This window comes from Stegostoma tigrinum, chromosome 5 (genome assembly GCF_030684315.1).
Source record: "Stegostoma tigrinum isolate sSteTig4 chromosome 5, sSteTig4.hap1, whole genome shotgun sequence".
NCBI lineage: Eukaryota > Metazoa > Chordata > Chondrichthyes > Orectolobiformes > Stegostomatidae > Stegostoma > Stegostoma tigrinum.
The window spans coordinates 55,251,709-55,278,512 of NC_081358.1; the positions used below are offsets into that span (position 1 = coordinate 55,251,709).

Here is a 26,804-nt window from a genome sequence, read left to right on the forward strand (position 1 = left end):
AGATTATAAAATATTTTGTTGTGTAATATCACAGTTGTTTTTAATTCCCCTGTACCACTGAAGAAAAATGGAAAATAATACTGCTGTATTTTCAATCTAATAAAATGAATATGGTTATTTCTGTCATTTACCTATTTGTATCATTTTAAGCCTCACCATTTGCCTCTCTTTAGCTGTGTATTAATACACAAGATGGGATCTGAACACATGATTTCAGATCATTAGTGAAGGCCCCTATAATACCTGTCTAGTAGCATGACAACTATGCTCCCTACCCTATCCTATCACACACTAAATGGAGAAATGGGAGAAGAAGAAAAGTGATGCATGGTAAGGTGTCAAAGTAGTTTTGGAAAAATAGGCCTTTGATTCTTCCTTAACCTTCAGAGTTTCTTAATCATCATCACCGGAGGAGTAAAAAATTAACACGGACAAAGCCTGATGAAATGAAAGGTCAATTAAATGAAACGTTAACTATTTCTCTTGCCATAGGTGATGCCTAACGTGCTGAGAGTGCTTTCAGGTTTTTCTGATTTTATTTCAAATTTTAATTCCCCTTATGTTGTAATTTACTTTTATAAATTATACACATTTCAATACTTACCTCCAGCAGTCCAGTCAAATATTTCTTACAAAGCATGTAAGGGTCCTCAGTGGTTGAATGTAAGGTCCAGCCAGGAACAGCAGTAACATAGACCATTCCACGCAGTGTCCTCTCCAATGCAGGTAATCCATAGAAATGTGGTGCATTAGTGATTCGCAGACACTGGAGAAGCTTAAATGAAAGTTGGGTTCTGAAAGGACCAGCCAACAATAGGCATTTTCTGAAAAGCAAAGAACAATGCAAATTCAGAGAAAATATATTTTAGTTGATGAACCATCTCTGGTTAAGGAAAAATACCTAATTAAAATAGCATAATTACCAATTTCAGCCATAAAGGAATGGCTTTCGAACAGAAGTTTAACGTAAACTTTGGGGAAATCACAACAATGTTTCTACAAGTCGGAAGTTATCGGATAAGCGGTGCGAACAGTAAGAAAAATATCATAAATCTCAAAGATGGCACATGATACCGCTATTAAACGCTTAACAAAGTTAATATTCCAGAAGGAATTTTTGAGATTCTTGCCTTCCAATGTTATCACAACTTGCATTTACATAGCTACTAATGAAGAACGTTCTCGAGATGTTTACCAATCAATGTAACTTTTTGTTGATGCCACTTTACATGAACAAAATGCAAAAAAAAAGATGCTGAATCTGAATCCAAAGCAAAAGGGTTTTGAAAAGGTGACTAAGAGCTTGGTCTATGGGACAGATTTTAAAAAGGAAAAATGAAAGGGAGAAATATTGAGACAGAGAATTTCAGATCATAACTTCTCAATAGTGGCAAGGGAAGACAGGATGAACAAAGCAATAGAATCAGAAGAGCGAAAATTTGCGCTAGGGGATAGTGTTGAGGAGTGTGGTTTAATAAGTAAGATAATCAGGCAGTGCTGGAGAATTCCAAGATAATAAAATGTGAGGCTGGATGAACACAGCAGGCCAAGCAGCATCTCAGGAGCACAAAAGCTGACGTTTCGGGCCTAGACCCTTCATCAGAGAGGGGGATGGGGAGAGGGAACTGGAATAAATAGGGAGAGAGGGGGAGGTGGACCGAAGATGGAGAGTAAAGAAGATAGGTGGAGAGAGTGTAGGTGGGGAGGTAGGGAGGGGATAGGTCAGTCCAGGGAAGACGGACAGGTCAAGGAGGTGGGATGAGGTTAGTAGGTAGATGGGGGTGCGGCTTGGGGTGGGAGGAAGGGATGGGTGAGAGGAAAAACCGGTTAGGGAGGCAGAGACAGGTTGGACTGGTTTTGGGATGCAGTGGGTGGCGGGGGGTGAAGAGCTGGGCTGGTTGTGTGGTGCAGTGGGGGGAGGGGACGAACTGGGCTGGTTTAGGGATGCAGTTGCGGAAGGGGAGATTTTGAAACTGGTGAAGTCCACATTGATACCATTAGGCTGCAGGGTTCCCAGGTGGAATATGAGTTGCTGTTCCTGCAACCTTTGGGTGGCATCATTGTGGCACTGCAGGAGGCCCATGATGGACATGTCATCGAAAGAATGGGAGGGGGAGTGGAAATGGTTTGCGACTGGGAGGTGCAGTTGTTTGTTGCGAACTGAGCGGAGGTGTTCTGCAAAGCGGTCTCCAAGCCTCTGCTTGGTTTCCCCAATGTAGAGGAGGCCACACCGGGTACAGTGGATGCAGTGTACCACATTGGCAGATGTGCAGGTGAGCCTCTGCTTAATGTGGAATGTCATCTTGGGGCCTGGGATAGGGGTGAGGGAGGAGGTGTGGGGGCAAGTGCAGCATTTCCTGCCATTGCAGGGGAAGGTGCCGGGTGTGGTGGGGTTGGAGGGCAGTGTGGAGCGAACAAGCGAGTCATGGAGAGAGCGGTCTCTCCGGAAAGCAGACAGGGGTGGGGATGGAAAAATGTCTTGGCTGGTGGGGTCGGATTGTAGATGGCGGAAGTGTCGGAGGATGATGCGTTGTATCCGGAGGTTGGTGGGGTGGTGTGTGAGAACGAGGGGGATCCTCTTTGGGCAGTTGTGGCGGGGGTGGGGTGTGAGGGATGTGTTGCGGAAAATACGGGAGACGCGGTCAAGGGCGTTCTCGATCACTGTGGGGGGAAAGTTGCGGTCCTTGAAGAACTTGGACATCTGGGATGTGCGGGAGTGGAATGTCTTATCGTGGGAGCAGATGCGGCGGAGGCGGAGGAATTGGGAATAGGGGATGGAATTTTTGCAGCAGGGTGGGTGGGAGGAGGTGTATTCTAGGTAGCTGTGGGAGTCGGTGGGCTTGAAACGGACATCAGTTACAAGCTGGTTGCCTGAGATGGAGACTGAGAGGTCCAGGAAGGTGAGGGATGTGCTGGAGATGGCCCAGGTGAACTGAAGGTTGGGATGGAAGGTGTTGGTGAAGTAGATGAACTGTTTGAGCTCCTCTGGGGAGCAAGAGGCGGCGCCGATACAGTCATCAATGTACCGGAGGAAGAGGTGGGGTTTGGGGCCTGTGTAGGTGTGGAAGAGGGACTGTTCCACGTAACCTACAAAGAGGCAGGCATAGCTGGGGCCCATGCGGGTGCCCATGGCCACCCCCTTAGTCTGTAGGAAGTGGGAGGAGTCAAAAGAGAAGTTGTTGAGGGTGAGGATGAGTTCAGCTAGGCGGATGAGGGTGTCGGTGGAGGGGGGGCTGGTCGGGCCTGCGGGACAGGAAGAAGCGGAGGGCCTTGAGGCCATCTGCATGCGGAATGCAGGTGTATAGGGACTGGACGTCCATGGTGAAGATGAGGTGTTGGGGGCCAGGGAATTGGAAGTCCTGGAGGAGGTGGAGGGCGTGGGTGGTGTCACGGACGTAGGTGGGGAGTTCCTGGACCAAAGGGGAGAAAATGGAGTCCAGAGAGGTGGAGATGAGTTCGGCGGGGCAGGAGCAGGCTGAGACAATGGGTCGACCAGGGCAGGCAGGTTTGTGGATTTTGGGAAGGAGATAGAAACGGGCCGTGCGGGGTTGGGGAACAATGAGGTTGGAGGCTGTGGGTGGGAGGTCCCCTGAGGTGATGAGGTCATGAATGGTGTTGGAGATGATGGTTTGGTGCTCGGGTGTGGGGTCATGTTCAAGGGGGCGGTAGGAGGTGGTGTCGGAGAGTTGGCCTCTGGCCTCGGCGATGTAGAGGTCAGTGCGCCATACTACCACTGTGCCCACTTCCTACAGACTAAGGGGGTGGCCATGGGCACCCGCATGGGCCCCAGCTATGCCTGCCTCTTTGTAGGTTACGTGGAGCAGTCCCTCTTCCGCACATACACAGGCCCCAAACCCCACCTCTTCCTCCAGTACATTGATGACTGTATCGGCGCCGCCTCTTGCTCCCCAGAGGAGCTCGAACAGTTCATCCACGTCACCAACACCTTCCACCCCAACCTTCAGTTCACCTGGGCCATCTCCAGCACATCCCTCACCTTCCTGCATCTCTCAGTCTCCATCTCAGGCAACCAGCTTGTAACTGATGTCCATTTCAAGCCCACCGACTCCCACAGCTACCTAGAATACACCTCCTCCCACCCACCCTCCTGCAAAAATTCCATCCCCTATTCCCAATTCCTCCGCCTCCGCTCCCACGATAAGACATTCCACTCCCGCACATCCCAGATGTCCAAGTTCTTCAAGGACCGCAACTTACCCCCCACAGTGATCGAGAACGCCATTGACCGCGTCTCCCGTATTTCCCGCAACACATCCCTCACACCCCGCCCCCGCCACAACCGCCCAAAGAGGATCTCCCTCGTTCTCACACACCAACCCACCAACCTCCGGATACAACGTATCATCCTCCGACACTTCCGCCATCTACAATCTGACCCCATCACCCAAGACATTTTTCTATCCCCACCCCTGTCTGCTTTCCAGAGAGACCACTCTCTCCGTGACTCCCTTGTTCGCTCCACACTGCCCTCCAACCCCACCACACCCGGCACCTTCCCCTGCAACTGCAGGAAATGCTACACTTGCCCCCACACCTCTTCCCTCACCCCTATCCCAGGCCCCAAGATGACATTCCACATTAAGCAGAGGTTCACCTGCACATCTGTCAATGTGGTACACTGCATCCACTGTACCCGATGTGGCTTCCTCTACATTGGGGAAACCAAGCGGAGGCTTGGAGACCGCTTTGCAGAACACCTCCGCTCAGTTCGCAACAAACAACTGCACCTCCCAGTCGCAAACCATTTCCACTCCCCCTCCCATTCTTTCGATGACATGTCCATCATAGGCCTCCTGCAGTGCCACAATGATGCCACCTGAAGGTTGCAGGAACAGCAACTCATATTCCGCCTGGGAACCCTGCAGCCTAATGGTATCAATGTGGACTTCACCAGTTTCAAAATCTCCCCTTCCTCCACCGCATCCCTAAACCAGCCCAGTTCTTCCCTCCCCCCACAACCAGCCCAGCTCTTCCCCCCCCACCCACTGCATCCCAAAACCAGTCCAACCTGTCTCTGCCTCCCTAACCGGTTCTTCCTCTCACCCATCCCTTCCTCCCACCTCAAGCCGCACCCCCATCTACCTACTAACCTCATCCCACCTCCTTGACCTGTCCGTCTTCCCTGGACTGACCTATCCCCTCCCTACCTCCCCACCTATACTCTCTCCACCTATCTTCTTTACTCTCCATCTTTGGTCCGCCTCCCCCTCTCTCCCTATTTATTCCAGTTCCCTCTCCCCATCCCCCTCTCTGAAGAAGGGTCTAGGCCCGAAACGTCAGCTTTTGTGCTCCTGAGATGCTGCTTGGCCTGCTGTGTTCATCCAGCCTCACATTTTATTATCTTGGAATTCTCCAGCATCTGCAGTTCCCATTATCAGTGATAAATAGAATGCACCTTCATCTTCACAATTGTAATTTTATTTAGAGTGAAACACAGTAAAACTGGAACCTCCAACCACAATCCCTAGTTTTCAATTTCCCACTTTATATACGTATATGTACGATGGGAACACAAGTGAATCTCCAGTTAATGCCCCCCACCTGAATATAATTAAACATCATCAGTTGTGTAATTAGTTAACACACAGGATGGCAATCAGTGAAGGTCCAGAGCACTGATGAGTCCTTGTTGGGAGCAGGTAGCACTGACTTCCAGTTTCAGATGCCATTCTATGATGCAACTTGCACCCTACATCCTGACTACTGTTTGGGGGCCTGTAGATAACTCCCGTTAGGTCTTTCTACCCTTAGAATTTCTCAGCTCTATCTATACTGACTCTACATCTCCTGACTCTATGTAGTAATTGCAAAGGTACTTAACAGGTCAGGCAGCATCCGTGGGGAGAAAGCCATATTTTCCTAGCTACTAATAGCTTTGATCGAGTCACTGAACTCAACTTTAACTCTGCTTTCTTCCCAAAGATGCTGCTGAGTTTCACGATCAATTTCTGTTTCTGTTTTAGATCTCCATCTGCTATACTGTTGTCCACTCTCTTAACAATAAATGACAGTTTCATGGTCACTGTTAGAGACTAGGTTTCTCAAATTTCTAATTTATTTGTTACTGAGTATCATTTGGTACCTGTTTGTAACAGAGGTGAGAGATCGCAATATTGAGTTGAAGAATCCAATCAGTTCCTTTTGAAGTTTCTGCCTAACAAGAGTCTGAATTTCATCCATTTCACCTTGCGCTGGTGATCCAGTTTGCAGTAACAAATTCATCAGTGGACTGTTTTCCTGTCAGTGAAACACATTAATAGAACAGCAACTCAAATGAATCGTATGTTCCACTTCTTGCACAACCTTACCAATGCCCCATCCATAATCCGACTTCTGTTCTGATACAGGGTAATAATTCTAAGGATTGTGGTTACTGTTAGCTACTTGCATTCTGTTCACCTCGACTGCTCCACCAAAATAGTGAAGGTTTAATTAATGAACCACAGTGCCAGGATCACAACATTTGAAAGATCACGGGAGAGGAATGTTTAAGTACATGTAGATAAGTTTGGGATCATGAAAAGATTAACTTTAGTTCTGGCAAGACAACAGGTTTGCGTTCAATGAAATGAATGCCATTTAGATACAAAATTAGACATTTATTCTTGAAGCACGGAAAATAAATGCTATTTCCCATCTATTTTTTCAGCTAACATACTTTTACTCAGCATCAATTTATAAGCCGGAGAATACAGATTGGCACAGACAGGCTTGTGTTACCCACAGAAATGGAGGAAATAGATTTCCAGCAGTGATCTCCACGTTATACTGTCTCTTTTGAATATCAATGGAATTAATATGTGTTAACGTATTATAAACATATCAGCTTCAAAACTAAACAACTCTGCAAGGCAACCGATGTTATTCAAATCCTAAAAATGCAGACGGATGATGAAAAAATACTGGTGCCAAAATCCAAACATTACGGATAGCTATCACATTTTTGTAAAATGCTAGCACATTCGATTAGAACATAGTTCTGCTTAATTCTCATTATTTATGAGAACACTAATTCATTTCATAATCAGCAGGAATATACAATACCATTAAGCAAACTTGGATCCAGGCTACACAAGAGTAGTACAGTAACAGCCAGTTTTATAGATTATTAGGCACTTAAGTAGTGCTTCAAGGCATTTCACATATCGGTGAAATTTACAAAGTTAAGGAAGGAAGAAAATTGAAACTAATAGGGAAGGGTAAAATTCGGCTTATCACTCAATGTTAAAGAAATATGGCTTGAGGTATTTTTTAAAAATTGGTGCAAAGCGCAGCAGCACAGAACTAAAATGTTTACAATTCAACAATTCATGTTCTGATCTTACAAATTCATCATATTCCGACAACGTTTTGGACTATGAGATGGAGGGATTCACATAAGAACTTAAGAATTAGGAGAAGGGCATAAATTCCAGCTACATAAAAATTCCAGTCCAAAAACCTTTTAACTGGTCCAAATGTCTATGTTGGCGTTTACGCTCCACAGAAGCCTGTCCATCTTTGCATCATTTAGTCTGTCAGCAGATCTTCCTATTCCTTTCTCTTTTGTGTATTTATCGAGCTGCTTCTTTTCAGTAAGAACAGGGCTTTTTTTCACCTCAACAATTTGCTGTGGTAGCAATTTCCCACATTGTAACTGTCCTCTAGGTAAACAGATTCTTCCTGATTTGCTTATTACATTTATTAGCAACAATCTGAGATTTAGCCTCCTTGCATTTTGAAACTGACGGGACGTGGAAGCTTTCTCCCTATTAAATGTCATCATAATTTTAAAAAGACCATTGGGTAGGTTATGCCTCAGTCTTCTAATTTCTGGAGAATAACAGCAAATTTTGATCAACCTTTCCTGATAACTATAACCACTCAGTTTTGGAAACAAGCTTGTATATATTTTCATGCCTTCTTCCATACTTCTATACCTTTTTGCAATATGAAGACCACAGTTCATGAATACAATGTCTTCTAAAGACCGTTGCAACCAAAATATTTATATATAAAGGACATTGGTGTTCCTTCCAAAGTTGAGTGTGACTAAACTGGCACAAAATTAGCACTTAAAAGGTTCAGAGGTACAATTTAAGTAATTCCCATGTCTATTTGAAAGAACAAACAAAACACCTTTCAAATCATCCTGGACATAACTCAAATGCATCAATAGGAGAACAGCCTTAATTACACTGCAAAGAAAAAAGTGACTCCCAGAATCAAGAAAGACTGAAAAGGTTTCTAAAGCACAACAGAAATGCATGAAAGAAGGTAATTGTTTATCTCAAATTGCAAACTCTTAAGCTGAAGTTCAGCAAACAAATGTGACAAACAGACACAATCTTACAAAGTGATAAATGGCTTTATGCATGGGAAATTGTGTCTCACTCTTTTGATTGAGTTCTTTGAAGAGGTGACAAAGAAGTTGAAAGGAGGCAGAGCAATAAACATTGTCTACATGGATTTAGCAAAGAGTGCGACAATTCAAGGGATTAGAAGTACAAGAGCGAGTGCATTTTCTCAGGGCTGGGTGCTAATGTTTATTTCATCATCCTAATGGGCATTCATTTTTCCTGATTTGATTACAGCCATTTAGTATATGGGTAGGGTGTCTCTATAATGGTGGTCCAAAAATCAGATATGCCTGAAAATTAGACATTTCCATAATGTTCCATACATCAACTTCAACTGAATTTATTTTTAAAGTTTACCTGGAATAATCTGAACATGCACTACATTTATGCCACATTCCATGCAAGCCTTGATCACACCCAACTAGACTGATTCAATGCACCCCTGGCCCAAAGCACCAAACCCAAAATCCAGGACAGTCTCAGATCCAGAGATTGTTGGTCTAGAACTCTGAATCTGTAGTAACTATTCATCTTTGTGCATTTGTAGTATTTGCAATGTTTTATTACCTGTCTAAGCAGGAACTCCAGAAGCAGATTTAGGTTCCGAGTATCTGTACTATCCCTTTGTGCTTTCAACATTTTGCTCAGGAAAGCCAAAACATCAGCCAGCAGCTTCTCATCCTCAACACTGGCTGGAAGAACTAGTAAAAATCTGGAACATCAATAACAATATGTGTGTAAAATTTCAAACTAATGCAGATTTCCACATCCCTAGAGTAACATTTTATGCTCGCGATTGTGTGTTATTTTTGCAGAATTGTCACAGCTAAGTTGACATGGTAAAACAGATCAAAAGTTGGACTACAGAACATAATAAAATAAAGAATACATCTAGTATTTCAGAAATGTAACTGCTAATTTGTGCAAATTTTCTAAGCTGTCCATTTCTTATAGTTTGATACTTAGTTTGCCTGTACTCTTTAGTAATGTATACATCATGCTCAATATAAAAGAAAAAATGCTCTGGAAGACCACTGCCATCACCTAAGGATAGGCAATAGCCCAAGCACATTCCTATTCCAATTTGTCTGGGCAGTTTTGTGAAGGAGGTGAGAAAAACAGTGGACTGAAAGAAAAATGGTGACGTGCACTCCTCATTGTACTCATCAGGATTTCAGCTATGGTTTCATTGCTTAAAGTCTAACTGCAATGAGGAAAATCAAAATGTAAGTGAATGTATACACCTGCTGTATTCATCTGAATCTCTGGTATCTAGTTCATCCTTCATTCTGACGGTTTGCTCAAATTGAACCTGTCAAAGCTCACCCTCAGTGTCAGAGGAGAACTCTCAAATCCATTTTACCACCACAACCACTACATGCCCAAGCTTATGCATATTAATTCACTGCATCATCACCTTGAGGCTTAATGTCTCTAATATATTTGGCTGAAGCCACTTGGGCACAAACCACTCGCATGTCAAGTGATCAAAAACTCTACAGATAAGTTCCATATTTTTCTGTCAACCTGTACACATTTCTGCAGCAGGTGGGACTTGAACCTAGGCCTCCTGTTCCAGAGGCAGGAAAAGTATTACAGGAAAAGTACCACACTGCCCTTTACAGGTTCTGTTCTAATCTATCCTAATTAGTACTCCTGTCCTTGTAAACTTTCACTGATACCCCATGCAATATTACACTTTCAAAACTCATTAATTCTCTTCAAAAGCTAGCAACAAACCATAACAATCAATATTGCTCGTTACTTTGGTTGACTATACCCTCTTTGTTCCACCTGTGATGGCAAATCCTATCATCAGCAGATCATCACATTCTGTAACTTCAAACAACTTCATCATTTTACCAACATTCTCTTCATCTTTAACAGCAGCAGTACAAATCTATCACCTGAAGCTGAATTTCACGACTAATTAACTTTTTTCCGACTGTTCTCCAAATACTCGATCAGCATTGCAATGAAAGGTACAAGACTCATCATTTTTATCTACAGCACATATTTTACAACAAGAATTGGAATAGGGCTATCAGAAAGAAACACCAAAAATGGTGACATGTGCATTCTATTCACTAATACCATCTTTATTTCAAAAAACTGAAATACATAAAATCCGTCATGGAAAGAGTAAAACCTCAATCAAAAACAACTAGCAATCATACAGGGTTCATGTTAGGCTTTAGTGCTTGGGTAGTTATTGTTGCATTTGAGACACAGAAGATTGTAAAGATTGGAAATTTGATTAATTGCGGGTAAAACAGAGGGTGTCGCATGCTTATTCTGAAGTCTCCTTGGCAACTGGCCTGAGGTGGTTAAGGTTCGAAGAGAAGCTTTGTATGTGTTCGAGGGGCAATGGCATAAAAACTGGCAAAAATGGCAGTAGTCTTAGTGTTCACAATGGTAGATTCCAAGTCTTCCAAAGTCCAAGAAAGGTGTTGAACGTATCATGTTGTTCATGGTTGTGCTGTAAAATATCCATTTACTCCTAAGATGAAAATGTGTTGTGATCAAGAATAGATAGTTAGCATTTCTACTTGAATGCAAAGCTAATATTATCCGTGTTGCCATGGAGAAGAGTGCTGAGGCCATTTTTGAGATAAGGCCACAGATTGCCCTATAAATCAACGAGGATCACAGGCCAACAAATGGTCTAGGTGGCCAGCAGAAAGAAAACGCTTAACTATGTGTAATACAAACAGCTGTAGGAGAGAGACACCCAATCTCGAATCAAAGTGATGCATTCTGCAGCTAAGTATTCTGGGATTGTCATCCTGGCATCGTGGGTGGAGATGAATTAATTGGAACAGGTTTTACTTTGGAGGTGGCCTTATGAAACTCTAAACACTAACGTGGCACCTTAGAGGCAGTCACTGATGGTCAGACAGAGCAGGATGGGAAAAATGAAATCATCTGAAACTGAAAGCAAAAGTAAATTTTCCAATCTCTGCAGAATAACAATCCTCATTAGAATGTGCCAAGTATAAACAAAAGTTCTTAGATGTAGTTTAAAGTGAAAATTGCCTCAAAATGTTGGTTTTCAGTTGTGCTTTTAGTCATTTGTTAAAGCTTTCAAATGCAAAAACTTGCCCTGTCATCAGTTTAAGTTGTTAACTGAAAGTTCCAATTTCTTTTTAAATATGATTAGCCTTCACAGATTGTAACATCCCAACATTTGTAAGAATTGTGGGGGCCTTCAGTAAGTACACATACCTGCTCAATGCTGTTTGCCATTCAAGGTCATGCAGTATAGATATACTGGAACCAGTGCCTCGTTTCAGAGCTAGTTCGTCATTCAGCAAATACAATCTCATTCTAGCAAGAGTAGAACTGACAACACTATGAGATGTTGCCTTGGTAATGGAAACAAGGCAGTCCTGCAGACCCTTAGCAACATAGGTTGTTTTAAGTATTGTAATGTCAACGGGAGACAACCTCAGGTTTTCTAAAAATCTGTAAAAGAGAAAAGGTAGAAAGCAACAAATTAAGATGTCAAGAAGTCAATAGGTATACAAATATAATTCTCTATCATCAATATTTAACCTACAGAATGAGAGAATGCACAGCTTTATTTGCAAAACAATGAATATTTAAATCATCTTCAATAGAAACAGTCATGCCATAACAATAGACTAAGACGATTGGATGGCATTTTCCAATTTGTCTGCTGCATATTAGATTTGAATTACTATTTTGAGTGTATAATCCCTGCTGAGTTGCTAGTTTGACAAAAGATGTGTGCAGATTAATGCAATCATCAGGTTTACTGGTTTTAGAAGTACCACATATTTGTGCACAAAGCATTACAAAGATGACATGGGAAGGTCAGAAGATAATAACTTGAACTCCTTTTGCCAACATCAAATACATTATGCTAACAACATGAGACCATTCACACACCACTAATGCTCATGTTTCATGTTATCGATCCCTATCAAGGTCAGTCAGTCATGATTCAGCAGCATATTGAGAAACAGCCAAATACATTCGAAGACTCATCAATCTCTGCTTTCAGAAACAGTTGTAGAAGTCAGTAGTTACTTTTAAAAATTCTGGAAACGCTTGTAGGCTTCACTGACAAGGCCAACATCCCAAATTATCCTCTTAAAGGTGGCATCAGGCTTTAAGATTATATTGAAGCTGCAACCAACTAGGTACATAAAAAGTAATCACCATAATCCTGACTTGCGCCGAATAGATGTCGGACAAGGTTTTGAAGATTCAGGTGGTGAGTTATTTGCTGCAAATTTCCCAGTCTCTGACCTGCTCTTGCAACTACAGTACTACATGAACAATCCAGATCAGTTTTTGAGGATATTCAGAGTTGGTGTTGTTATTGAAGATTAAGGAACATTCTTTCCTTTTGGAGATGGTCAGGGCCTGGCACTTCAGTGGCTCGAACACTATTGGCTATTTATCACATAAGCCTCAGTGTCGTAGAGGTCTTGCAGCATATGGACACAAATTACTTCAGTATCTTGGACTCATGAATAGTGTTGTCCTCAGTGAAAATACCGACCACTGATCTCATGATGGAGGGAAAGTCCATCAACAACCAGACACAGTCATGTAAATAGAATCATGTGGAACAGAAAATGCCCCAGGCACCACAATTACAAATAAAACAAATAATGGAACAAAGAACTGTCCCTGCAGGAGATCTAAAACAGAAACAGAAACAGAAACAGAAATTGATCGTGAAACTCAACAGGTGTGGCAGCATCTTTAGGAAGAAAGCAGAGTTAAAGTTGAGTTCAGTGACTCCATCAAAGCTATTAGTAGCTAGGAAAATATGGCTTTCTCTCCACGGATGCTGCCTGATCTGTTAAGTACCTTTGCAACTACTACATACAGTCAGAAGATGTAGAGTCAGTATAGATAGAGCTGAGAAATTCTAAGGGTAGAAAGACCTAACGGGAGTTATCTACAGGCCCCCAAACAGTAGTCAGGATGTAGGGTGCAAGTTGAATCAAGAGTTGAAATTGGCCTGTCACAAAGGTATCACTACATTTGTTATGGGAGATTTCAACACGCGGGTAGACTGGGAGAATCAGTATGGTACTGGACCCCAAGAAAGGGAGTTTGTGGAGTGCCTCCGAGATAGATTCTTAGAAAAGCTTGCACTGGAGCGTACCAGGGAGGAGGCAGTTCTGGATCTGGTGTTGTGCAATGAACCGGATTTGATCAGGGGCCTCAAAGTAAAGGAGCCATTAGGAGGTAGTGACCATAATATGATAAGTTTTAATCTGCAGTTTGAGAGGGAGCAGGGAGAATCGGAAGTGTCAGTATTGCAGTTGAATAAAAGGGAGCTATGGAGCTATGAGGGAGGAGCTGGCCAAAGTTCAATGGTACAATACCCGAGCAGGGATGGCAGTGGAACAACAATGGCAGGTAATTCTGGATATAATGCAAAAGGTGCAGGATCAGTTCATACCAAAGTGGAAGAAAGATTCTAAGGGGAGGCAGGGGCTGACGAGGGAAGTTAAGGACTGTACAAAGATAAAAGAGAAGATTATAACATAGCAATGATGAGTGGGAAGCCAGAGTACTGGGAAGCTTTTAAAGCGCAACAGCGGATAACTAAAAAGGCAATACACAGAGAAAAAATGAGCTATGATGGAAAACTGGCCAAAAATATAAAGGAGGATAGTAAAAGCCTTTTTAGGTATGTGAAAAGAAAAAAATGGTTAAGACTAAAATTGGTCCCTGGAAGTCAGAAATGGGTGAATTTATTATTTGGAACAAGGAAACGGCAGAAGAGTTGAATAGGTACTTTGGATCTGTCTTCACTAGGGAAGACACAAGCAATCTCCCAGATGCAATAGTGGCTGAAGGACCTGGGGTAATGGATGAACTGAAGGGTATTTATATTTGGCAGGAAATGGTGTTGGATAGACTGTTAGGTCTGAAGGCCGATAAGTCCCCGGGACCTGATGGTCTGCATCCCAAGGTACTTAGAGGTGGCTCTAGAAATTGTGGATGTGCTGGTAATTATTTTCCAAGGTTCGATAGATTCAGGATCAGTTCCTGCGGATTGGAGGGTGGCAAATGTTGTCCCACTTTTCAAGAAAGGGGGGAGAGAGAAAACAGGAAATTATAGACCGGTTAGTCTGACGTCAGTGGTGGGGAAGATGCTGGAGTCAATTATAAAAGATGAAATTACGACTCAATTGGATAGCAGTAACAGAATCGGTCAGAGTCAGCATGGATTTACGAAGGGGAAATCGTGCTTGACTAATCTTCTGGAGTTTTTTGAGGATGTATCTATGAAGATGGACAAGGGAGAACCAGTAGATGTAATGTACCTGGACTTTCAGAAAGCCTTTGATAAAGTCCCGCATAGGAGATTGGTGAACAAAATTAGGGCACATGGTATTGGGGGAAAAATACTGACTTAGATTAAAAATTGGCTGGCTGACAGGAAGCAAAGAGTAGTGATAAACAGATCCCTTTCGGAACGGCAGGCAGTGACCAATGAGGTACCACAAGGTTTGGTGCTGGGACTGCAGCTGTTTACGATATATATTAATGATATAGACGAAGGCATTAAAAGTAATATTAGCAAATTTGCTGATGACACAAAGTTGGGTGGCAGTGTGAAATGTGAGGAGGATGTTATGAGAATACAGGGTGACTTGGACAGGCTAGGTGAGTGGACGGATGCAGGGCAGATACAGTTTAATGTGGATAAATGTGCGGTTATACAGTTTGGTGGCAAGGACAGGAAGGCAGATTACTATCTCAATAGAGTCAAGTTAGGTAAAGGGGAAGCACAATGAGACCTTGGTGTTCTTGTATATCAGTCAATGAAAGCAAGCATGCAGGTACAGCAGGCAGTGAAGAAAGCTATTAGCATGCTGGTCTTCATAACAAGAGGAATTGAGTATAGGAGCAAAGAGATCCTTCTGCAGCTGTACAGGGCCCTGGTGAGACCACACCTGGAGTACTGTGTGCAGTTTTGGTCTCCAAATTTGAGGAAGGGCATTTTTGCTATTGAGGGAGTGCAGCGTAGGTTCACAAGGTCAATTCCCTCAATGGCAGGACTATCATATGTTGAAAGATTGGAGCGACTGGGCTTGTATACACTTGAGTTTAGAAGGATGAGAGGGGATCTGATTGAGGCGTATAAGATTATTAAGGGATTGCCACTCTGGAGGCAGGAAGCATGTTTCCGCTGATGGGTGAGTCCAGAACCAGAGGACACAGTTTAAAAATAAGGGGTAGGCCATTTAGAACAGAGTTGAGGAAAAGCTTCTTCACCCAGAAAGCGGTGGATATACGGAACGGTCTGCCCCAGATGGCAGTGGAGGCCAACTCTCTGGATACTTTCAAGAAAGAGATAGATGGAGCTCTGAAAGATAGTGGAATCAAGGGTTATGGGGATAAGGCAGGAACAGGATACTGACTGTGGATGATCAGCCATGATCATAATGAATGGTGGTGTTGGCTCGAAGGGCCGAATGGCCTACTCCAGCACCTATTGTCTGTTGTCTATCCTATCCCAGTGGCGGAATGCACCCACAAGAAGTGGAAACACAGTAGTATACAGTGCCCTGGGGAGTAGGTAACATGGGGTCCGGACCCCATGAAATTTCACGGCATCAGGTCAAATGGAAGGCAAGTAAACCTCCTGTTGATTACTAACTACCACCTTAGCTCAGTTGATGAATCAGTACTCCTCCAAGTTCAAATAATTTGATTCACTCCAGTGCTATCACAAAACAGCTGCATCAATGGATATTGCAAAGGCTTTGGGCTCTGACAACATTTCACCAACAGTAAAGAAGACTTGTACTTCAGAATTAGACCCAACGCTATTCAAGCTTACAGTACATCTACATCACTGCATCAACCTGACAATGTGGAAAACTTGCCAGATATATCATATTAAACATTAATTGAAGGAGGAAGAAGGGTGACCAGGATGTCAATTTTACTTAGCGCAAATGACTTAAACTCCATCACCAAGTGTGACTAGGTACTACTAACTAAGTTGAGCGAGTTCTAAAGAATATAGCTACTAGACATTATCCACAGAAAGTGATGAAGAAATAAACAAAATGGAAAATTTACTGGATTTATTCCTTATTAATCAGCCTGTTGCACATGCATCAACCTGTTAAAGTATTAGTAAGAGAGACCACACACAATTCTTGTGGAAACAAATTTGTATTTCTACATGGAGGATATTTCCAATCATATTGCACTGAATGAGGCAGACTGTGAACAGATCTAACAATTCAAGATCAGACATCGGGCCATTAGCAGCAAGAGACACAATTCACCTATAAGCATATGTGCTTGTAAACTGCAAGACCTGCACTACATTCAGACTTGGGCTGATAAACAGCAAGTCAAATTTGTGCCATTTAATGACCATCTTCAATAAGACAAAACCTAACCTTCACCCCTTGGTATTCAATGCCATTACCATCATGAAAACACCATTATCATCATCTTGAAGGGTGTTGACATGGAATACTGAAGGTTATTGTTGACCAGAAACTGAATTGGATCTGCCGTTTAAACACTGCGGCTACAAGAGTGAGTCAGAATCTAGGATTTCTGTGATGAGAAATTCACTTTCCGACTCAGTCATATAGTCATAGTACAGCAGGAAACAAACCCTTCGGTCTAATTCGTCCAAGGTGACCAGATATTCTAGATAAATCTGGTCCAATTTGCCAACATTTGGCCCATATCGATCTAAACCTTTCCTATTCATATATACATCCAGATGCCCTTTTATGTTGTAATTATACCAGCCTCCACCACTTCTTCTGGCAGTTCATTTCACACATACACGGCCCTCTGTGTGATAAAGTTGCCTCTTAGGTTCCTGTTAAATCATGCCCCGCTCACATTAAACCTATGCCCTCTAGCTTTTGACTCCCCCACCCTGAGGAAAAGACCTTGTCTACTCACCCTATCCATGCCCCTCATGATTCTATAAACCTTTAAGGTCACCCATCAGCTTTCAAAGCTCCAGAGAAAATTACACCAGCCTATTCAGCCACTTCCTATAATTCAAACCATCCAGCCCTGGCAATATCTTTGTAAATCTTTTCTGAAAGCTTTGAAGTTTCACAACAGCCTTCCTATAGCAGAGAGACCAGAACTGCAAACAGTATTCCAAAAGTGGTCTAACCAACATACTGTACAGCCTCAACATAACCTCCTAACTCCTATATTCAATGCACTGACCGATAAAGGCAAGCACACCAAACTTTTTCAAATGCAGTGGTCCTAGTTCCAATCCTTCTAACACACAGTTGGTCATAGGCTTCCAGTCTGAAATGCAACCCTCCACCACCATCCTGTCTTCTATCTTTGAGCCAGTTCTGTATACAAATGGATAGTTGTCCCTGTATTCCATGTGATCTGACCTTGATAACCAGCCTACCATCAAGAACCTTGTCGAATGCCTTACTGAAGGCCACTTAAATCACATCCACTGCTCTGCACTCATCAGTCCTCTTTGTCACATTTTCGAAAAGGTCAACCAGGTTAGTGAGACAGGATTTCCCATGCACAAAGTAATGTTGACTATCTCTAATTAGTTCTTGCCTTTCCAAACGTAAATCCAATCCCTCAGGATTCCGTCCAACAACTTGCCCACCAATGTTAGGTTCACCAGTCTATTGTTCCCTGGTTTTTTCTTAACACATTTCTTAAGTAGTGGCACCACATTAGCCAGCCTCCAGTCTACTGGCACTCTACCTGTGGCCATCAATGATACAAATAAATCAGCAAGGAGCCCAGCGATCACTCCCCCAGCTTACCACAGAGGTCTAGGGTACACTCGATCAGGTCCCAAAGACTTATCCACCTTTATACATTTTAAGCCATCCAGCACCACCACATCTGACTCTGCAAAGATCGTTCATCATCCACAAGGCAAAAGTCAGGAGTAGGATGAAATACTCCCCCCATTTGTGTGGATGACTGCAGCTCCAACAACATTCAAGAAGCGAGTTTTGAGAAGATTTGTAGCTCAGGTTGAATTTCTGGATGTGAGTTTGCTCGCTGAGCTGGAAGGTTAGTTATCAGACGTTTTGTCACCATTCTAGCTAACATCATCAGTGAGCCTCCGATGAAGCGCTGGTGTTATGTCCCGCTTTCCTATTTATCTGTTTAGGTTTCCTTGGGTTGTTGATGTCATTTCCTGTTCTTTTTCTCAGAGGATGGTAGATTGGCTCCAAATCAATCTACCATCCTCTGAGAAAAAGAACAGGAAATGACATCAGCAACCCAAGGAAACCTAAACAGATAAATAGAAAGTGGGACATAACACCAGCGCTTCGTCAGAGGCTCACTGATGATGTTACCTAGAATGGTGACGAACCGTCTGAAAACTAACCTTCCAGCTCAGCGAGCAAACTCACATCCAGACATTCAAGAAGCTTGACATCATCCAGGACAAAGCATTCCATTTGACTGGCACAACATACACAAACATCCCTCTACGAGCAATATTGAGTCACAGCAGTATGTACTATCTACAGTATGCACTGAAGAGATTCACCGAGGCTTCTTAGTCAGCACCCTCCAAAGCCATGACACCTACCATTTAGAAGGACAAAGGGCAGCAAATATACAGGCACATGCACGTTTCCCTCCAAGCCACTCACCATCCTGACTTGTTCATTCACTATAGCTCAGTCAAAATCCTGGAATTCCTTCTCTAATGACATTGTGGGTGTGCACCTACAGCACATGGACTGCAGCAGTTCAAGAAACCAACTCATCACCACCTTTGCAATAGAAACGGAGATGGGCAACAAATGCTGAATTTCTTTCCCTAAAGGGCATTTATCAGATATGTTTTTATCCCAATCAACAGCAGATTCATGGCGGCCGTTAGTCTGTCTTTTAACTTCAGTCCTTAATAATGGAATTCAAATTTCATCATCCGGCTCAGCACTTGCTCAGTCACTGGATTACTAGTCCAGTGACAATACTGCCCTCGCCGAATGTATTCATCAAAATGAAACTAATATGTTAGAGTTTATAATTTTGTAAATTCACTGATATTCTGCCTATGCTTACATGCTTAAATTTAACAAACAAATAGGTCACAGATAAACCACAGCTTTCAGGGAAGCTGTCAGCAAGTACCTGGAGCAGGTTAAAAGCAAGTAGGAACTTGTGCAAGAGTGGCTGACAAACATTAACACGATGCTAAAAACCAGACAGAGAAGACACATCTAGTGATTTATTATGTTTTTGATAAAGTAGCTGAAGTAAATCTGAACTACGCTAACTGTAGTCAGATGGGTACAAAACTCAGTTCTGGATTTAAAAAAGCACAATTCCAAGACTTCAGAGGAACTTTGGATACATTGTGCTGAAAAGATACATGCGCAAATTTCATGCTGAAATTATGGTTGAAAGTGAAGTTTCCATCTATATTCACATGTTTCAGTTTGTTATACGACTATAATTACTCACCAAAAATTGAAACAGTTTGTCCTTACTTGTTGCCCATGTTACCAAAATTCTTTTACTGTGAAACTTCATTACAATGCAAACGTTTTACTGAACGCACTCAGACTTACTCTGGAGCTGTATTAATTCCTGGATGTCCGTTCTGTTCCAGGACTTGATCAATTCCACCATACCAAGCAAGATTCCATGCCAATTTCAACATGTCTGATGGAGGTCTTGAGTTCATAAGGTCTGAAGAAGTTGGAACCACGGTGCAGTAAGGGCTAACAGCATGATGAATTGCCACTTTCACCATTAAGTTGTACCTTTCCAAATTAAAAAGAATTAAAGGAAAATTTTAAATAACAATCCAGACGAAACTTATTTGTTAGGAAAATCGTTAAACTCCCACCCAACATGGCCTTTCTAGTTATTTAGAAGTTAGCAACAAATTATAACTCAGCTGCATTGCTAGATGTAATGTAATGAAGGCATGACATTTTTACAGTCAGAGAATAAGCACACTAAAAACTGAAGTCATCATACCAACAGTGCCTCGAGCTAATGGCCTAAATCTCTTTATCCAAGGAAAGACATGCTAGCATCGGATGTAGTCTACAGGCGACTCACTGGGTTGTTACCAGGTATGGAAAGATTGTCTTATGAGGAGAGGTTAAGTAGGTTGGGTATGTACTTATTTGAATATAGAAGAATGACAGGGGACCTTACCGAAGATAAGATTCTTACAGGACATGTCAGGGTAGTTGCAAATAATGTGTTTCCTCTTCAGGAAGAGAGTCTAAGAACAGAGCAAATAATTTCAGAATAAAGGATCGGCCATTTAAGGGGGAGATGAGGAGAAATTTCTTCTCTTAGGAGGGTACTGCATCTGTGCAAGTCTTGCCCACAGAGCTGTACAGACTGGATCAATAAGTATATCTGAGGCTGGGATAAACAGATTTTTAATCAGCAAGGGAACAATGGATTATGGGGAAAAGGCAGGAAAGTGGCATGGAGCATTATCACATCAGTCATGATCTCACCCAACGGTGGCACAGGGTCAATGGGCCGAATGGTCTACTTTTACTATGCAGTATGGCCTAAACAACCAAATGAATTGTTATAAAGATTTGTTATTTAAAACATCAACTGATCACGCCATTGGCTGGATATTCTGATTCAATCATTTATATAATTGGCCATTTGTACATGAGCAAATAGCCTCTTGAAGGGAACATTTTTCAAAGCAAGTACACTGGCAGCAAAACTGTTGCATTTGCAAAATATACGGTCACTATGTCTCAACACATTCAGCTGGAGGTCACAACACAATGTGTGTGTACGAAATACCTGGTTTTGAACACAGAGGAACAAAAACCACGAAAAAGCCAAAAGCCTTCCCGCCCCTTTCCCCTGAAATCCTCAAAGTTTGAGAGTTGAAAACCGTTTGGAAGGGTTCATCACACAAATAGGTGGCTCCTAAATAACACTGTCTTAGAAAAAGAAAATAACAACCAGCCATGACCAACACAGGGAGAAACCCCAGCACCGACATGAGCAAAGTGTATAAAAATTAATCTGCAGCTAAAGTCAATCCAGGAATAATTACTTCTGCTGACGTGTTGCTTGCACATTATTTGTCTAAAGTTCTTTGCCAGGTTTTTCCAGGCCTGGAGGAGTGACTGCATGTGTGTGTGTTTACAAGCTATTTTTAAGAAGGGTATTTATACAAATATTTTAAATGTTTTGTTAGTAATTTTGCCATTTTGCTTCAGTAGGTATTTTGCAAAATGCAAAGAAAACTTTATTTGTTAAATTAAGAAACCTAGTTGACCTTGTTTCTCACATTGAGCTAAATACAGTTTAATCAACAATATTATGATCCTTTTAAATTCAAACTCTGCTGGAATTGTGGTCAGTTTAAGTTTCTATGAGGAAAAAACAGTATGGTCAAATCAAACGTTTGTGGTATCATTCAGTTTGATGGCTCAGCTAATATCAACATAAGTCTGCACATTTGAGAATATTTTCAGGTAAAATGCTTCTATACTCAAGGGTATTTTAAAATAGTAATTTAAGCATGCAGTAAGCCTAAGTGTATTAGTTTGCATGATAACAAAGTGTGGAGCTGGATGAACACAGTAGGCCAAGCAGCATCTCAGGAGCAAAAAAACTGACGTTTCAGGCCTAGACCCTTCATCAGAGAGGGGGATGGGGAGAGGGAACTGGAATAAACAGGGGGAGAGAGGGAGACGGACCAAAGATGGAGAGAAAACAAGATAGGTAGAGAGAAGAGTATAGGTGAGGAGGTAGGGAGGGGATAGGTCAGTCCACAGAAGATGGACAGGTCAAGGAGGCGGGATGAGGTGGTAGGTAGGAAATGGAGGTGCGGCTTGAGGTGGGAGGAAGGGATGGGTGACAGGAAGAACAGGTTAGGGAAGCAGAGACAGGCTGCATGGTTACTTTGAGCTTTGTTTTAGTTCTCAATACTTATTATGGAGTTATGCATAATTGCTCACTGTCATCATCTTGGGGAAGATCTATGGAGTTGGTAGACTAAGCGGGACAAGCTATTATAAAAATGACGAGCCTACAAAGTGATTAGCATGCTAAAAAAGGAATGGCAAGACAGCAGGAAGAAACCAAGATGGCTATTCTTTACTTTTAAAGAAACTAGAGAGGTATTGGGCATGCGTCATTTAGCCAACCCAAGATTGACAATGAACAGTTCATACACTAATAAGCCAATTAGAGTTCAGGTTGCCTTTGTTCATGCACACTGGGTAGTAGCCAATAAGGTTTATTAAGAGATAGTAGGAACTGCAGATGCTGGAGAATCTGAGATAACAAGGTGTAGAGCTGGGTGAACACAGCAGGCCAAGCAGCATCAGAGGAGCAGGAAAGCTGATGTTTCAGGCCTAGACCCTTCTTCAGAAAACATTTTTTTTTCCTCAAGAAGGGTCTAGGCCCAAAACGTCAACATTCCAGATCTTCTGATGCTGCTTGGCCTGCTGTGTTCATCCAGCTCTGCACCTTGTTATCTCAGATTCTCCAGCATCTGCAGTTCCAACTATCTCTGAAACAATTTTAATCCCACTGTGAAGCCGTTTTTTTCTGAAGGAGGGTCTAGGTTTGAAACATCAGCCTTCCTGCTCTTCTGATGCTGCTTAGCCTGTTGTGTTCATCCAGCTGTACACCTTGTGATCTGAAGCTTATTAAGATGTAGGTTTTAGTGGTTCATTTGCATAGAAAGGACGATCAGTAACAGAACGAGAGAGGCAGGATCACCAGATCCGAAATGTTAACTCTGTTTTTTCTCCTTCACAGACGTGGCCAGGCCTGCTGAGATTTTGCAGCAACTTTGTTTTTGTTCCTGATTTACAGCATCTGCAGTTCTTTTGGTTGAATGAGAGAGGCATTGAGTCACCAATGTTATGATTTGGTATTATAACATAGATTAGCTGAAATGACTACTTGAATTCAGTGCTTTGTTTCTTTACTTATGATACTTAATAAGATCTGTAAAACTTACAAAAATATACTTATACCTGGAATAGGTTTGATAATTAAGTAGGACTAAGAAACTTCAAGATAATAAAATGTGAGGCTGGATGAACACAGCAGACCAAGCAGCATCCCAGGAGCACAAAAGCTGACATTTCGGGCCTAGACCCTTCATCAGAGAGGGGGATGGGATGAGGGTTCTGGAATAAATAGGGAGAGAAGGGGAGGCGGACCGAAGATGGAGAGAAAAGAAGATAGGTGGAGAGAGTATAGGTGGGGAGGTAGGGAGGGGATAGGTCAGTCCAGGGAAGACGGACAGATCAAGGAGGTGGGATGAGGTTAGTAGGTAGATGGGGGTGCGGCTTGGGGTGGGAGGAAGGGATGGGTGAGAGGAAGAACAGGTTAGGGAGGCAGAGACAGGTTGGACTGGTTTTGGGATGCAGTGGGTGGGGGGGGGGGGAAGAGCTGGGCTGGTTGTGTGGTGCAGTGGGGGGAGGGGGACGAACTGGGCTAGTTTAGGGATGCGGTGGGGGAAGGGGAGATTTTGAAACTGGTGAAGTCCACATTGATACCATTAGGCTGCAGGGTTCCCAGGCGGAATATGAGTTGCTGTTCCTGCAACCTTCGGGTGGCATCATTGTGGCACTGCAGGAGGTCTAGACTCTAGGCCCGAAACGTCAGCTTTCCTGCTCCTAAGATGCTGCTTGGCCTGCTGTGTTCATCCAGCTCCACACCTTATTCTTTGTTTACCGTCCTGCACTAGCTCTTGGTTACAGCATTATTTTAATTTGAAACTCTCAACTGTGTTTTAAAATTTCTCCAGGGCCCAGCCTCTTCTTACCTCTGTAATCTCTCCATGATTCACAACCCAACCGAGGCAACGGAACTCCTTTACCACCAGGCTCCTGAACATCCTTGATTTTACTTACTTAACCACAGGTGGTGAGTTACTTTGGCCCTAAGCTCTACCATTCCTTTCCTTAACCTCGTCACACTTCTACCTCACAGTCCTCTTTAAAACATATCTCTTTCACCAAATTTTGTCATCTGCCTTAATATCACCTTACATGGCTCAGAGTCAAAGCTTGTTTTAAAATCCTCAAAATAGCATTTTGGGACAATTCAGTTCTTGGCGCTCTCTTAATGCAAGTTCCTACTGCAATAATTTTTAAACCTACTTACGTTCCAACAAAAGGGAAATTATTCCGATTGCATTGGAATTACAGATAAGGACACCATTAGTAATTTGTAAATAGAAGAATATAAGTTGTTAGCAAAGGTATTTGAAAGGACCTGAAGTTTCCAAGTAAAGCCATCAATCAAGTCCTGAAAACATACAAGACCAGTTAGTAGGCAAAAAGCATGAGACTTTACAACTGTTTCGCATTCTGCCTCTTTACAATCTACAGGCAAAGTTCTCATCACTTGTCATTTTAACTTCCCTTCTCAGTGGCATTGGTTACCTATATAGTTCTATTATGTTCTAGCAGCATATCAATTAATTAAGCACTCTACTGCCTTCAAGAGTTTAACAATTCTACTCGATAACTTCTGATATTTTTTTTCTGAAAGTAGCTGTCAGAAAGGATTCTGACATTCCCAATTCCTGGACTTGCCTTTTGTTTCTTTGCTATCTGTTGTTGCTTCCCTTTTCTTATTTAATCTTTCCCAACTTTTCTTCTTTCCATTCAATCCCCTTTCTATGTCTCTGTACATGCCTGAAATCTGGGGCATCCTAATTATTTTCCAGCTCTGATGAAAGATAATCAATCTGAAACATTAATTTCCTTCTCTCTTCATAGAGGCTCTACTTAACCTGCTGAGCCTTTCCAACATTCATGGCTTTTATCTCAGATTTTTAGAATCTGCAATATTTTGCTTTTTACACAAGTTTACAAACAAGCCTAATGTAATGCTGCCAGTTTTGTATCCTGTAAGGTGACAATTTGTGGCATGACAGTCAATTATGTATTAAGGATTGACTGGTGTAGCTCAGGCGCCTCATTCTGGCATGGCAGTATCTGTTGCATTTCATGAAAGCAAGAATAGTGGCTGAGGTGGTGTAGGATTCATCTGCTTTCCTTGGGGTCTCTTCTTACCAGCTGAGTTTATAGACAAGTTGGATGACATTACAGCAATTGTATTTTTAAAATAAACTTTTTTTAAAATGTTAGAAATTAGAAACAACGTTTTGAAGTCAAGAAAACTGATTGCCAAAGGAGTTTTACAAAACTACTTTCAGCAATTCAACTTGTTCAGTTTTCAGATTGACAGATTTTTATAACTTACGAAAGTTAAGTTTCTGAGCTTTTGCCTTTTTAAAAAAAGATATGAAAATGGTGCAATTCAACCAAAAGATATGAAAATGATGCAATTCAACCAAAAGATATGAAATTGGTGCAATTCAACCAAACCAACCAGATAATAAAAACAGAAGTTGCTGTAAAAGCTGAGCAGATCTGGCGCCATCTGTGAAGAAAAATCAGAGTTAACTTTTCAGGTTTGTATCCCTTCCTCAGAACTGATAGTAACTAGGAAAATGTCCATTTATTTTCTGAAGATGGGGGGAGGGAGGGGGTAAGGAGTAAATGATAGCTGGGGTAGAGCCCAAAGAGAGAGAACAACAGTTGGAGGGACAACGGAGTTGATAATGATCTGGCTGGGAGGGTAAATAACTGTTAATGGAGATTGTTAGTGGCAAACAATAGGTAATGTGTATTGGCAGGCTTTGTAATAACAAGGCCTGGCCTGTGGGGTATAGAACTATGACATTGGAGAGTTCAGGCACTAAAATTATTGAACTTGATATTGAGCCTGGAGGACTGCAGGGTCCCCAAGTGGAGAATGCTGTGTTGTTTTTCCAGCATGTATGGAGGTTCGCTGGAACACTGCAGCAAGCCTGAGATGGAGATGTTGACTAGGGAACAGGGTGGTGTGTTGATGTGGCAGTTAACCGGATACTCAAGGTCTTTTTTGCTGGCAGAACGTAAATGGTCTGCAAAGCGATCACCCAGTCTACGTTTTGCTTCCCCAATACACAGGAAACCACATTGCGAGCAGCAAATGCAATACATTAGATTGAGGGAAGTGCAGGTAAAGCGCTACTTCATTTGGAAGGTATGCTTGGGCTGTTGGATACTAGGGAGAGAAGAAGTAAATAGACAGGTGTTACACCTTTGGCAGTTGCAGGGAAAGGTGCTATGGAATTATGGGGGGCTGTTGGGAGTGAGGGAAGACTGGGCCAAGTGTCCCGGAGGGAATGTTCTCTGCAGAAGGCGGACAAGATAAGTGAGGGAAATGTGTTCTGAGGGAAATGGCATCTAGCTGGAGGTGGCAGAAATGGCGGCTGATGATTTTCTGATGTGGATACTGGTGGAATGGGAGCTAAGGACAAGGAAACCTTATGGCTGTCGTGGGAGGGAAGAGAGGGAACGAGGGCAGAAGTACGGGAGATATTTTGGACCTGGTTGAGGGCCCTGTCAACAATAATTCTGGGGAATC

At 42.5% G+C, this 26,804-nt stretch overlaps 1 protein-coding gene across 3 annotated transcripts in view; it reads right to left on the minus strand.

Moving 5' to 3' along the window:
- Window positions 1-26,804, minus strand: part of rttn (rotatin) — a 317,909-nt gene that overhangs the window by 195,485 nt on the left and 95,620 nt on the right. For all 3 annotated transcript variants that reach the window (XM_059646005.1, XM_059646006.1, XM_048529420.2), the window contains exons 24-28: window positions 19,931-20,125; window positions 11,586-11,825; window positions 8,928-9,072; window positions 6,104-6,258; window positions 605-824 (exon numbers count right to left, since the gene is read on the minus strand). In XM_059646005.1, coding sequence (XP_059501988.1) covers window positions 605-824; window positions 6,104-6,258; window positions 8,928-9,072; window positions 11,586-11,825; window positions 19,931-20,125 — 955 coding nt within the window. The remainder of the gene's footprint in view (window positions 1-604; window positions 825-6,103; window positions 6,259-8,927; window positions 9,073-11,585; window positions 11,826-19,930; window positions 20,126-26,804) is intronic.